General features: G+C 56.2%; 2 protein-coding genes across 2 annotated transcripts; both read right to left on the bottom strand.

The window, feature by feature from the left end:
* Positions 1–606: 606 nt before the first annotated feature.
* ABB37_04276 (hypothetical protein) lies at positions 607–3,620 on the bottom strand (the record flags this gene model as incomplete). The annotated part of the gene is made up of 1 exon (XM_015801892.1): positions 607–3,620. The coding sequence occupies exon 1, from the start codon at positions 3,220–3,222 to the stop codon at positions 607–609; it is 2,616 nt and encodes an 871-aa protein (XP_015659293.1). The 5' UTR covers positions 3,223–3,620.
* Positions 3,621–5,155: 1,535 nt separating this feature from the next.
* Positions 5,156–12,805, bottom strand: ABB37_04275 (phophatase-like protein; the record flags this gene model as incomplete). The annotated part of the gene is made up of 1 exon (XM_015801891.1): positions 5,156–12,805. Exon 1 carries the CDS (start codon positions 10,511–10,513, stop codon positions 5,156–5,158), a length of 5,358 nt encoding a protein of 1,785 aa, XP_015659292.1. The 5' UTR covers positions 10,514–12,805.
* Positions 12,806–14,673: the final 1,868 nt, after the last annotated feature.

Below are 14,673 nucleotides of genomic sequence, written 5' to 3'. Positions count from 1 at the left end.
GAGCAACAACACCAACAATAAAAAAGAGAACAGAGAGTGAAAGGGAAGAGAGGGGAAAAACAAAAGCCTGTGCCCGCTGTCAAGTCAGAAAAGTTGGAGGCAACGCGCGTGGAGAGCACACGGACGCGTGCATCTTCATCCAACATAAATTCGCCTCCTACAACGACTTGTTAGCCTCCGGTAGTGATACAAAAGGAGATTAATAGTGGTGATCATCGCACGGTGCACCTTTGGAGAGAAAAATATAAAAATCAAAAAGAACAAGGAGGAAGAAGACAGCTGATGCGCAAGTAAGAGAGCGGCAGGCACGAGGAGAGCCAGCGCTGCGTGAATGGAGGAGGGAGGGGGGCGAGTATAAGAGGAGTTTCACGTACCTACTTAGTTTTTCTTTTTGCTTGTCTCTTCTCACTTGGCATCATGAACGATGAACGCAAACAACAACAAAAGCAACGGCAACAGCTAGCCGTTTTCTACGCAGCAACCAAGAGAGAGGGAAAAGGAAAAGTGGAAAGAAGAATTCGCCAATGCGGCAACAATGAAGAAGAAAAGAAAATATATATATGATAATGATTAATAGAGAACACAGGGAACGATCGAGTCGCTCGCTCACCCCGCCTTCGCGGCCGCTCCAGAGCGCGCTGCCTGGTCAAAATTTCGCACCGTGTTCAGTTCCTTCTCCACCCGATCTAAGTCTCCCAGCACGCGACTCATGCGCGCATTCAACTGGGTGTACCGCCGCTCATTACCCCACTCCTTGTTGCGCACCGTCGCGATGGTCACCTCCATCTGCATCTTCTCCAGCTGGTTGTGCAGCGCGGTGCGCTCGGCCAGAAGCTGTTCTTCTACTGCCGTCAGCGGCACCTGCTGCTGCTGCTGCGATGGCTGTTGCGCGAGACCGGCATTGCCGGGGCCCGCCATCGCGTTGGTCCTACCGCGCCCCGCCCGCGCTGCGGAACCCGACGTGATGGCTAAAACGTTCCCCGCGCCGTCAATACGCGCGCAGGGGCCGTTGTGGATCTCCGACAACTCCTCCTCTTTCCGCTGCCGCAGCTCCGAGTCTTCGCGGTCCATGTACCGCCGCGCCTTCGGGCTGTCCGCACGTACCGGCGGGCGACCGAGCGAGGCGCGGCGCCGACGGTGGAAGACCGCCTCTTCGCTTTGCGAGCTGTCGTAAGCGCGCGGCGTCGTGCGACGCGGAACAGCGGTGCGAAGGGGGCGGTGCGCGCCAGGGACCTGCGGCGGTGGCGCCGCTGACGCCTCCGCAGCCGACGACGCGAGCAATGACGACGACGATCGTGACCGTTGCTGCTGTTGCTGCTGCGATTGGGGTTGTGCCGGGTGAGGAGAGGGGACAGCAGCGGCGGCCGAAGACAAATCGCGCGTGCTGTCGTGCTGCGGTGCTCGGCTTGGGGTGTGGACGAGGCCGACGCTGCCGACCTGCGACGCGTCCATTTGCGACGGCGGCGGCGGTGCAGCGGTGGTGGGACCGGCGTTCCGCTGACGTTGTGCCGGCGGGACAGCAGCAGCAGCAGCTGGCGTTGTTGTTGTGGCTGCGACCGGTGCGGCGGCGGTGCTGCCGTGCTGAGAGGGGGTCGCGAACGACGCGGAAGGGGCAGAAGAAGAGGCGATTGCCGATGACCGTTGTTGCTGTAGTTGATCTTGTTGCGGAGGCGGAGTGCGGTGTGACCGCTGCGACGCGGAGTGCGGAGACGCCGAGCGTTGCGAGCGGCCGCTCTTGGCCTCCTTCTCCTCCGTCATGTGTGGGGGTACGACGGAGCTGTGGCTGCTTTCACTCTCGGCCGCCGCCGAGGACCCACGCCGGCGCGGAATGGCACCGACACCGACGGCATCATCATCATTGTCGTTGTTAACGTCCTCATTACCTGCGGAAACGGAACGTGGAGCCGTGGAAGCGAGACCGGTGCGCGCGGACGAGGTTGCATCACGCGGTCGTCGCTGCTGCTGCTGCTGCGGCGGTGGTGGGTTGCGTGAACGCTGTGATTCGTTTAGGATGGGCTGCGACGTGGGCGCGGTGTGGCTCGACGTCGGTGCTGGCTGGCGTGCGCGTGGTGGTGCGGCGGCGGCGGGTGTGGGCGGAAGGGCAGCGTTGCCCTCCCTGCCGTTGTTGCTCGGGTTCGTCCACGGTGCCTGCATGAGCTGCGCGATGCGTTGATAGTGGTGGCAGGCCCGCGTGGGCGGACTCCGCTGCTGCTGTCGTGGCTGCGGCTGCTGCTTCTCCACAGAGGCGGATGGTGCACCCTGCTGCGAGGGGGCCGGGGTATTGCTGTTGCTGCCGAAGTGCGAAGTCGGGCCCTGCGACGGCTCTCGTTGCGACTGATCCGCTCCCACTTCTTGTTGCTGCGGTGCGTCGTGCTTTGAAGCGGCACGTGGGGGTGCTGACTGCGGGGTGCCCGACCGCGTCGAAGTGTTGTCCGTCGGCTGGCCGGGATAGGCCACCCGCGACCCCGTCTTAGCTAGCTGCGTGGGGCTCACGTCCGGCACGTGCGCCGCGGCACCGCGAGGGCCGGTGGACTTCGCCGTCGGCTGGGGTTTCGTCCTCGCTTTATCAGGCACGGCGTTCGCAGGCGCTTCGCCTCCTCGACGGCCGCAGCTGTCGCCGCGCGCCGACGATCGAACAGAGCTGCCTTCCCGGGAAGGGTCATCGTTGTCGTTGCCGCGGACCTTCTCGTCAGCCGACTTCGGTGTGTCTTGTCCTTGCGCCTTCGTCAACGCACGAGGCACCGAGGACGCTTCCGAGGGCGTGGCAGACGTCGTGCGAGAGGCATCCTTCTGCGCTGATAGCGGAGGAGAACGTTGCTGTTGCTGTCGCTGCTGTGAAGGTGGTGGCGTCAGCGAACGGCTCGGTGTGGGCGAGGGAAGAGAAGGTGTGCGCGCCGCTCCTCGGTGGCTACTCACCTTGCTATCGGGCTCGGCACCCCGCCCGTCCGCGCTCTTGCCGCCGTCTTTGTCATCGTCATTGTTGTTGAAGGGCTGCAAGTGCAGTGCACACTGGTCCAGCACATCGTTGATGTCACGCATCAGTTCCCTCACCTCACCCGGGCTGATGTGCACACAGCCAGATCCCGGTGGCTGCTGCCATTGCTCCAATTGGGCGTAAATATTCTCGAGGGCGTTGCGGTGGGATTCGTAGGCGATGATGCTCGTGTCCAGCAGCGACTCAAGCCACGCAATCTTCCGTGCCTGCTGCTGTGCGGCAGCCATGATTCGATTTCTTTTTTACAATTCTTTTAATAAAAATAAATAGTTAATATGAGAGAGAGAGAAATAAAAGGACACTCGCACGCAGCGCACGAGCTTCCAATTCGATTCGACTGCTTCCTTTGCTATTCTTTATATATGTGTGTAGGTGTGTGTGTGTGGACTATTCGCCGTTCCTCTGTCTTTTGTTGTTGCTGCTGCGCTCTTCGCAGAAACAGTGAGAAAGAGGGGAGAAATAATAACAGTAAGATCGATATATATATATATATATATATATATATGCAACGGTGGGTGAAGGCGGTGGAGTACGTTTTGCAGCGGTGCTTTTCGAGGTGGAACACACCGCGTCAATGCGACACGACCAACCCGGACAGAAGAATAATATCAACAATACAACTACTAATAACAACAGCACTCAATGCAACATATAAAGAAAGTGGGGGAGGCGGCGGCGGAGAAGAAAGGGAACAGAGAGGAGAGCGTGTTTACGCAGGACCAAAAAGAATCGAGAGAGAGAGAGAGACGCCCAGACACACACAGCGCGGCGCGATGTGGCACTCAACTCGGAATGGCCGCACCGTCGCTTCACGCTACGGCAGCTTCGCTTTTCTTTTTCTTTTTAAACCTCCTCATCCAAAGCGGAGATGCTGTAGCGGTAGAAGATCCATAACCATACCAGCAACGGTTGGTATCGCTGCACTACGTGTTTCTTGTCACACTGGTATTATTAACTATTTTTTCTTCTTCAAGTCACGTCATTTCAATCGATTCACAGAGAGGCGGAACGACACTCACACATACACACACACACACACACACACACACACTTACCAGCAAGAAAGTCGTACCTTTGAGATACGTAAGCAAGAAGAAAAAGACAATAGAAAACACACTAAAGGCAGTAGTTAGCCATATATATATGAAAGAAAAACCCTTCAGCAAAGCAGCAAGTCACCGTACGTAGATCACGAAAGTCCAACTTCAACAACAACAGCTTCGACAGCCAGGAAAGGACATCGGCGGCGTCAACGCGTGCAGTACGCGCATCCGCATCCGCGTCAGCATATTTTTTTTTTTTTGCGGTTGCTGCTGTGGCGCTTCCATGGGCAGATCAACAAGTCCCACACCGGGTGCGCACCACACACCCACACCCACACGTACTTCAGCAACAACAAAAAGACTTTACGTGAAGCCAAGAAAAGAAAAGAAAAAGGAGACAAATATATCTTTTGCCGCCATTTTGGTGTCCACCGGGCACACCACTTGCTTCATGCGCTCGCGGCAACGCAGCAACGTGTGAGGGACGAAAAGGTAGAAACGAAAAGAAGAAGCAAAGCAAAGCAGAAGAGAAGTTCTTTTCGTATTATTTCGGTGGGACGTGGGGCAGCACCGCAGTCCGCATACTTTAACAGCAACAACAACAACGAGGCTTTTTTCTCTATATACCTTCTAGCACATCCTCCTCAACAAGCAAGACACACACACACACAACAAAGGTAGAAATGGAGAAGTGGGAGGTGGGTGCCCGCCGCTGAGCAGCAAATAACAGCAACAGAATTGGTTTTGTTTTCCTTTTAAAACTACTCCTCACCGTTTTACTATTTCGTTTTTTTTTTTTTGGGGGGGGGGAAGGGATTAAAGACGCTCAACACCCTAACATTGCGGGGCCGCATCAACGCAGCGGCAACACCGATCAAATAGTAATAGTAATAATAATAAAAGAGAAGGGAACTCAAGAAAAGATAGTACACCAGGGACAGCTCAGCTGCGGAAGAAACCACAACGGCTACTCCACAAACACAACATACTCACGCGATCGAGAGTGACAGTCGGAAGCATATATATATTTCCCCATCTCTGAAGCGATAAGAATCATCTGGAAAGGCAGGGGGAGAGAGAGACACGAGCGATGCGACAACAACAACAAGGAGCAGCATTAAAACGATGCACTGAAGCTGAAATCCCCACCACCCGCGAGCTCACGCAGGGCGAGCACGAACCCAATGTTTGGGTTGACATCTGACTTCTGCTTCTTCACCGCGTCGAAGGCTTCGCGGAAGGTCATGGCAGGCGCAAGATCCCCGCTGAGCATGCTGTGCGAGCTTGTCACGCTGCTGCTGTCGCAGCTCCCGCGGAGCAGCGTGCCATGGCGAATACCATTAGTATTGTTGTTGTTGCTGCTGCTGCTGTTGCTCGTCTTGGCGGGGGCGACTTTGTATCGTTGAAGACCCGCCGAGGCTCTGCTGCCGCTCGTCATGCTCGGGAAATCACCGTAGTGCGGCGTGCCGGTGGGGCTCTGCCGCGTCCCATCAAGCTGCGGCGCCGCTGACTGGCAACCGCCAACGTACTTCCTCGCTGCGTCGTCTTGCCCTTCTTCTTCGCGGTCCTCCTGCGCCGCAGCCACGGCAGAGGTATTGCTCACGGAAAACGCGCTCCGCAGCGGCGTTGCGTCCGGCGCAGTCACACACGGTGCCGCACGGCGCTCTTCATCAGCGTTTTCATCTTCATCTTTCCCTCCTTCCTCCGCCGTCGTGCTCGCCGCATTGTTTTCCATTTCCTCCGGCTCCTGTCTGTTCTCCACGTCGTCGTCTGCCAGGGCTGCCTCGAGAAGCGTCTGACCCACCCCGTAGCTGCCACGCGCACCTCGGTAGGACACCACCGGAGCAGAAGACGGAGTGGGGCGCAGCGCCAAACGCTGGCGTTGCTGCTCGTGCTCTTCGAAAGAACACCGCTGCGTCATTGTGTCGCAGAAGCGGCACCCGCTGCTACGGTTGTTGGTGTTGCGGCTCACACTGATGCTGCTCAGCAAATCATCCCCGCAGTCCACGCAACGTCGGCCATCTTCCGCGAGACTCGACGCAGAGAGGCGGTTCCGATCAGCGGATGCCAGTTGCTGCTGCTGCTGCTCATTGCGCGTGCGGGTGATGGCAGCGAGCGCCATTACCTGCTCCTCTTCCTCCTGCTCCTGTTCTCGCCGCTGCTGCTGCTGCTGCTGTCCGTTGATGCGCAGGTTCTTCACCTGCTGCTGCAGCCGCCGTTCGCGCATTCGTTGAAGGTAGCACGGGCGGCACACACGCGAGCATATTTCAAGCGGGGTCAGCGGCGTATATAGGCGCAGCATCGACGAGGAGGTCGTGCTGCGTGGGGATGCGGCGCCGAAGCCGCCCTGACACAACGGCGAGTTGATTGGAATGATGGCGGAGCGGCGGTTCACGGCGAAGGGGGCGAAGGCGGAGTTCGAGGTGGTGTACCCGGACAGCGGGGACGGTTGCGGAGTGCCATTTCCGTTGCTACTACTACTAATAATAATATTATTGTTGCTGTTGAGGCTGCTGTTGCGTTGGGCGTACCGCGCTGCAAAGCCGCTCACCGGTCGCCGCACCCCGAACGACGTGCTCGCTGGGGAAGTGACCGCCGCAGCAGCCGCAACAGCAGCGTCTCCGTTTCCACTCCCCGTAGGACTCGACACGGACGCACTCACTCGGCTGTTGTTGTCACCGCCGCCGCTGCTGCTACTGTTGATCTGCGTCAGCGAGGTGGTGTTGCGGCGCGGCGCGTTGTTGTTGCTCGTGCTGGGCGCCTGCCCCGTCGCGGCGGATGCCCCGTTCGCATCGTACCCAAAGAATGCCCGTCCACCCGTCTCCTCCACCACCCGCTTTTCGCGCTCCAGGAAACCTACAAACAGCGACGCCGTGTCCTCGAGGTTCGCCAGCGTGTAGCCGTACAGGATGAGATAGGCCATCACAAAGGCGGCACTGCGACTCACACCCATGCGGCAGTGCACCAAGATACCCCCGCAGTCCCGCGGGTCCACCACCGTCAGCGGTGCAGCCGCGCTACTCGACCCATTCACCCCGCCGCCCAGACACGCGCTGTTGCTACTGCGATGAATGTTGTGATTGCTTCTGTTGTAGTGGTCAGCAGCGTTGATGTTCTCGGTGTCGTCTGCGCCGAAGGCGGGCACGGTGGTGAGGCCGGTCGCCGCCGGCCCTCTCACCTGTGCGCTCGTCAGCAGATCAACCGAGCCGGTCGGCGTCGCAGCGGCGGCAACGGCACTCCCGGCTGAGACCCCAGGGAAGGTCGCCGTGCGGCCCGGCAGCGGCGACGGCGAACCGGAGGTGCAGAGGCTCGTGCTCCCTTCACTGTTGCGGCCGCCCCACGCCCCCGTAGCAGCTGCGGCGGTGGATGCCGGTGATGGGGAGCGAGGCGTCTCGCGCTTACCCTCCTTTAGCGACGGCTGCCCACCGACAGAGAGGGGCGGGGAGGCGGGCGATGTTGGCACGGCCCAGACGTTGTCCGCTTCGTCAGCCCAGGTCCACCGCATGCGGTCGTGCAACGCGCCATGCGTGTCGTAGGCGTCGGCCTCGTTGGCGCCGCCTCCGCCGGCTCTTTTATCTTCTTCATCAGCCAGTGAGTAAGATGCCGCCGCTGTGCCCGTAAAGCCGTACGTCGCCGCGTAGCACATCTTCGCGTCGCGCACGCCGTCGTCGTGCACCGCCTCCTCCTCCTCCTTTTCGCCGCTTTTACCAACAGGACGTAGCAGGCGGGTGTGGGCAGCATGAACGGCAGTAGAGGGCGTCGCTGCCGTCATCGTCGCCGTCGTCGTCCGTTGCTGGTTTATCTGACGTCGGTGCAGCTGCTCGTGGATAAGCTGCGTGACAGGGGCGAAGAACGACGCGATGGCCTCATCGGAGTGGTCGCGCAGGGGAAACTGTACGTAGCGGACGTGCTGCGTGTTGCTCGCCATGGCCGACGTCACCGCGCACTCGAGGGCGCAGTTGATGACAAGCGAAATGTCATGCGCGGCCAGCGCCGTCGTGTCGGTGGAGTCTGCGTAGGAGCCGAGAAACAGCCCAGGAAAGATCTCTGCCGCGCTGAAGAAGGACGTGGCGGCAGCGGGGGAGCTGACCTTGTGCGTGCAGCTGCCGTTGGCGGTGGCGGCGGCGGCGGTGACGAGAGGCGGGGTACCGCCGCCAGCACGGTGATAATGGGGAAGGCCATCTGTTGTGCTCTTGAGCGTGGCTTCAATTCGTGGTGACTGCTGCCGCTGCTGCTGCTGAGGCTGCTGCTTCTGCAGCGTCGGCTCGATCGGTGTGTCAGACGTCGACGGTGTAGCGGAGGAAGCCAGCGCTGTCGTGGTCGCTATTGGCAGCAGATGAAGTCTTGCGGCTGCCCTGGCAGCCACGGCGGAACCGGTATGCTTCATCGTGGAGCTCGTTTTGCATCGACTCAGTTCTTCTTGGATTATCGCGGACTGCTGCCGCTGCGCCGTTGCCGTGGGAGCAGCACCGGCAGAGACGGAGAGAGACGCAGCGTGGTCGGTGGCTGCTGCTGTTGCTGTGTGGGCGTCGTCACCGCCGTTGGTGTTGTTGTCGGTGCCAGCTTGGTGCGGTGTGTGTGGGTGTGCCGGTGTGGACGTGGTGGGCGATGGCGGACGAGGCGCAGCGGCTGCACCGTCGTCGGGGTTCGCCTGCGCCGCCGCTGCCGCCTGCTGCTCGTGTCGTTGCGACAGCCACGTCGCCGCCTCCTCTTCATCGGAGTCGGGGCTGGGCCGGTGCTGATCCGGGAGCTGCAGAAACAAGTTCGTCGGGTGATGCCGGTGGCGGGATGGCGGGATGGGCGGCATCATCGGTTGGTGTTGAGCGTGTTCGCTTGCGTGCGGCGACGCCGACGCCGCTGCTGTTTTGCTGGCTGCCGCCCCCGCCCCTTCGCCGTCGCTTTCGCCTTCTTCATCCTTCACGTCTCCTCCGTCAGCGTCGTCCTCGTCCTCGAGCTGCGGAGTCGACGGCGAGTCCTTCCCCGGTGCGCGCGACACACTCCCGTTCGCGGAAAGCGCGGTGCCGTACGACAGGTTCGTGCACGTCAGCGGCGTCTGCGGCACGCTCGGGAAGCCACAGGAGCTGGCGCAGTACCCTCTAGTCGAGTAGCTGCTCTGCACGTGGCTCTCCGTGAACAGCGCGGGCGAACCAACCGCCGTCGCGGGGGTGTGCGTCGTGCTGCGGGTGGTGGTCGTGCTGCCGACAGAGGCGGTCCCGCTGCCGCCGCCGACGCGCCGGCGGTAGTTTCCAAAGCCAACGCGCGACTGCGGTAGACGCTTGCCGTGCAGGCCGGAGGCAGAGGAGGCGCAGGCGACCGCCGCGTAGGTCAGCGGGGTGTCCTTCGATTGCTGCTTCTGCGGCGAAGACCGTGACGTTGATGTCGACGCGGTCGGGGAGACGGCCGTCGCGGCGGTGCCCGCGCGTGTGCATCCGCAGTTCGGCAAGGTGTGGACCGCGGAGACAGCGGCCGTTGTGGCGGTCGTTGTGGCGGGGGAGCGGTGCACCGCCTCCGGTGATGATCCGCGATGATCAGACGAGGACGCCGAAGCAGACGCGGCGGAGTGCGTGGCGTCGCAGGTGCTACAGGCGCTCCTCGACGCACTAAGTGGATCGGTGCTGCCGTTGCGCAAGACCATGTCGGTGGTGGCGGTGGTGATCGTTGTTGATGCTGCGGCACCAGGCGACGCAGAGGGGGTGGTGGTGGTATCTCCGCCGGCTCTGCCGTGACTCTCGCCCCTCCTCCCCTTCACGGTGGCGCTGCATCTCGTCTTGCCGCGAGCCACGGCGACCGGGTTCGTCGCGCCGTCGGTGCGCGACGGCCACGACGACGACAACGGGGAAGCCGCGTTCATCGACGAAGGCGACAGTTGCGCGGGCGAGACGACCAGCGCTGTCGCGGGTGGTGGGCCGTAGTAGGTCACGTGCCCGCCTGCCATGACCGGCGAGGCACGCTTCGTCCGCGACGGATGCGGCGCGACGGCGGCGGCGGAGGACGTAGTCGGCCGTTGCTGCTGCTGCTGTCTCTGACGCGAGCTGGTCGTGTAGTCGCGGGAGCTTGCGGAGCGTGGGCCGTGGTCGTTGCTTTTACGACCGCACTTACCGCCCCTGCACGCGGAGGCCGTCATGGCACGCTGCGAGGCGTCATGGGGAGCGCGCTGCCATGTATCGCTGCGCTGCCGCCGTGCTTGTGGACGGCGGTGACGTTCATGCGGAGAGGACGAAGAGTGGACGCGAAGTCCACAAGCGTCATCGTCGACCGCCGCCACCGCCGCATCCTCGTCGCCGTCCGCCGGCATGCCGCGCGGGCTACGCGCGTCCTCCGCGGGACTAGACCAGGATGAGGAGCCGCATGAGTAGGGAGACCCGCCAGACCCGTCGTAGGGGCCGGCGCCGTCGTCCCTGCCGCGGAGCTGCAGAATTTGTTTGGAGGCTGGGCGTACGAGGCGGCGTCGCGACTGACGCGTGCGCGTGGGCATCAGTTTTCCACTATTTAACCTCTTCTATTATACCAACAGATGCTTTAAAAAAGAAAAAAGAAAGAAGAGAAAAACCAATAAAACTAGTCAACGGTCAACGCAGGGAAAGATGAGTACACAGCAGCGACAACACCAACAATCACAAACAAGACAGGCGGAGTGTAACGGGAGTTATGAATTCGGAGATGTGACAGTCGGTGTCCTGTGTGTGGGGGAGAGGGTACGTTATTCCTACCACGGAGTACGCACCATCCAGGCGATGCAGTGTCCTTATGCGGCTGCGTCGCGGATCTGAATACAACCCACGCTGTGCTTTCCCTCTGTTTTCCCGGTAGTCTTCTCTGTCAAACAGCGACAGCTCAGAGAAAGATAAAATAATAGTACTAATGAAATGCTGCGCAGAGATCACTTCGTTGACTGCACTGATCAACAACTACAGCAGCAAACAAGCTACGTGTGTGTGTGTGTGTGTGTGTGTGTGTGTGCGTGCGTGTGAGTTGCAGTGTTTGTTTTCAAAAATAGAAGAATGGCAGCAATTGTAGAAACAATAACAATAATAATAAAGAAAAAGTGATTTGTGCAAGCAGCTTTAGGCGCTCTCCCGCCGTGAAGGGAAAGAAGAGCAAAACGTGTTTTTAATAGAAAACAACAACAACAGCAACAAAGTCAGCAGGACGTCAACTCTTGTGTGACTTGGGTGAAATTTGTTTTCTCTCTGAATCAAGAAAGGCAGATGTGGGGAAAATAATAATAATAAGGAAAGTAAAAACAACGTAATGAAAAAGGAGGCTACCAGAAAAAAAAAAGCCAAAGAGAATATATTAAACTGTTTTCTTTTAGGACCACCACCGTGTTGATGGAGTGTGTGAGCGACTGGCGTAGATCCGAACACACACCAGGGCAACGACGACGCGGACAACCAACAATGTAGGAAGTACAAAAGAAAAATATGGAATCAACAACAACAAAAGAACCAACGTAAGCAGCGGCAGAGCTGATCTTCGCCTCAGCAGTTTTTCAGCGTCCTGAGAAATTGGGTGTACTTGAGCCACACACACGCACACAACGGCAAAACAGATTAGTAAAAGAGATGGCAATGATAGAAAGTTTTGGCCTTCTTAAGTAAACCAACCAACCAAACGAAAAAAAGCCAGTCAGCAGCAGCAACAATAGTTACAGTAGGCTACCAGACCAGAAACAAGAAAGAAGAGCAAGAACAAGATAAACAACAACAACAACACGAGAAACAGAAAAAGGAAGAGTCACCGATAGCTTCTGCAGTGATACTTTCCTGCTTTTTTCCGCTTTCTTTCTCCAAAAGAGAAAAAAGAAACTGAGTTCTCCACGGCTTGGCGAAAGCAATACAAGTGTGTGTGTGTAGGCGTCTGTGTTTATATGCTTGTCGCTTCGAGCACACACGACGCTGCTGGAGAAGAACAGTAAAAAAAAAAAAATCAATTAAAGAAAAACGAACCAGAAACAAACAAACAAAAGGATTGAGATGAAAAAGCGAAACAGAACGAAGTAAGAAGAAAAAGAAGAAGAACGTACGACAGCTAACGTGAATACTGTCCCTTGATATACTCTCCAAGTAGTAGCCCGGCAAGTGTGCGTGCCGCCTTGCGTCCTCGATGCTCGCTGCCGACAGCAACAACAACAACAAAAAGAGAAGGCGGCAATCAACAGCAAGGAAGAGCCGGACGAAAAACCAACAGCAAAGAAACGTGCGAGTCAATAAGAGTGGCGCTTGCAGAGATCGACAATATAGACGAGTATAAACTTGTTCCTTGAAAAAAAGAAGAAAAACCTATCAACACAACCAACTAACCAAACACACAGTTTTCTATGCTTCTTCCCCACCTATTTCTTAAATAAAGCGCGCAAGGACGCTTTCGGAGAGCCTTTTTTTTCTTCTTCTTTCTTTCTTTTGTTAAGGGAGAGGAAAACCGAAAAGAGAATAAACCAAAAGAGAATATTTTAGAATGCCGAGAGACAGCAAAGAAGGAGAACAAAAGGATAGTGCTAATGAAGCGATAATACTAAATGGACAAACAACAACAGTAACAGAAAGAAAAGAACGAAGAAATAAAGAAAGAAAGCAGCAGCAGAGAGGTGGCACGTCAGGAGAACAGCGAAGGTGGTGCGCGTTCGCGCCGTTCACAACGCGAGAGAGAAGAGGAAAGGGAAAAGGCGAAGGCGGTTGCTATATTTTCGCTTACGGGTTGTTTCTGATTTCTCTTTTTTCTTTTTTTTTTCCTTTTAGGCTTGAAACTTTTTGAAGTACTGCTCGCTGCGACGGAATGGATGCGACAGACACACGGTTGTACACACAGTAATGGCGGCGGGTTTGTGAATGCGCGAAGAAACAGGAGGCAGGAGGTGAGAGACAGATGTCAAGTACAATAGAAGACAAGAAGAGCTTCATCGTGGCATCCGCGCCCATTCGCTGAGGAAGGAGGAGATGCGTGAGTTTGTGTGTGTGACGAAACACAGCAATAATGGAGCTTTCCTGTCGTCCCTTCATAGCTTTTTTTAAAATATTTGGGGTCGCAAAGCATCGGGCGGTTACCAGCAGAAGAGAGCAAGGAAAGACGCGGCCGGCACCATCTGCGGGCTGCTGCTGTGCTGGCCGCTTCGTCTTCGAAGCCCTCCCCCGCCCGCCCGCCGCCAACATCCGCGTTGCGCGTGACGTGGCAAGAGAGGGAGCGAGTGCGAGGCAGGGGATGCACCAGAGCGGCAACATCTCTCCCCAACCCCCCAACCCCCCTTTCCGCCTCGTCTCACTGATCACGCTGTCCGAGTGAAGTGAACCACCCCGCTCCAGACACAGCAGGACCCAACACAACACAGAAAGCGACGTCGCGTCGTCCATTAAGTTCAACGGATGTATAAAAATTATTATTATTATTATTTTTTTTAAAGGCAGAATTTGATCCGACATACAGGAGAAGTAAAACAGTAACAGAGAGTTAGAAAAGAAAAGAGAAAGGGCAGTAACGCAAAACAAAGTAATAAACCGACCACGACGACTACCGCAAAAGAAATCACAGATTTAAACAACCAACCAACCCACGAACACAGCGACCATCACCAGAAGCAGCAACGGTAAAGTCATAAAGAAAAAGAAGGGGAAAACAAAACACACCATAATAATAATAATAATAATAATAATAATAATAATAATAATAATAATAATAACAAAGGAAAGAGAGAGAGATGGAGGGCGAGAAAGATTATTAGCGTTGGACACGGCAGCGGAGTCAAAAGAAGAAGAGGAAGAATAAAACAAGCACACACACAAACAAACAGAAGAAGACCTTCAAAATCAAACAACAACAAAGAGAGTGAAAATACGAAGAAAGATCAAGGTTGCTACACAGCCACCCACACCCCCACACTACGCAAGGACGGGTGAGAACAACAAAGTAATAGTTTACACGGGGTTTTAGCGTAGTAAGAAAACTGAAAAGGGTCAAGAGAGAGAGAGAGAGAGAGAGATAGAAGAAAAGAAAGAAAATAATAAAGTAGATGTAAACAACACGCGCAACGAAAGGAGCATATCTTTTCCCTTTCCTTCTCATTTTTTCTGAACACCTCTCTCTCTCTTCGTCTTCTGTGTGGGTGTTTCTCTTCGCTGTTTTACCTCCGAATTCTTAAGTTTGTTATATTTATTTAAAGTAGGAAGAAGACGTTGCGCTGAAGGAGAGAAAAAAAGAAGAAGAACAAGCTCCATTGAGCTCACTGCACACAGGCAGAACATATAACGACTCGAACCTGTTCGCCGTTCGCCTCGGAGACGAGTCTCCGATAAATAAACAACAAATACTCCAACACGAAAGGAAGAACGTTCACATGCAGAAGATGAAATAAAAATAAAAATCTAGAAAACGCGCGGAGCGTGTGTGTGTGTGCGCGCGCGCAAAAACGAGACGCGAAGAAGCAACACCGCCTGCCTTCAACCGTCGCGCGTTGCGGCTTCTTCACTGAGCCTTTCGCTTCCTCTTGATTCTTCACCATCAATATAACTGTGTTTTTCCCTTTTCCTTTTAGCATTGTGTCGCTTCGTGCTTTTATTTGTTTTCGAAGATCATCTGTCACCCCCTCCCACAGAGTGCCGCTTTCAGTGTTCAACAGTGGAATTTTTCTTCCTTCTATTTTTC

Source organism: Leptomonas pyrrhocoris, assembly GCF_001293395.1.
Source record: "Leptomonas pyrrhocoris isolate H10 chromosome Unknown, whole genome shotgun sequence".
Taxonomy (NCBI): domain Eukaryota; phylum Euglenozoa; class Kinetoplastea; order Trypanosomatida; family Trypanosomatidae; genus Leptomonas; species Leptomonas pyrrhocoris.
This window is presented reverse-complemented; position numbering and strand designations above follow the sequence as displayed.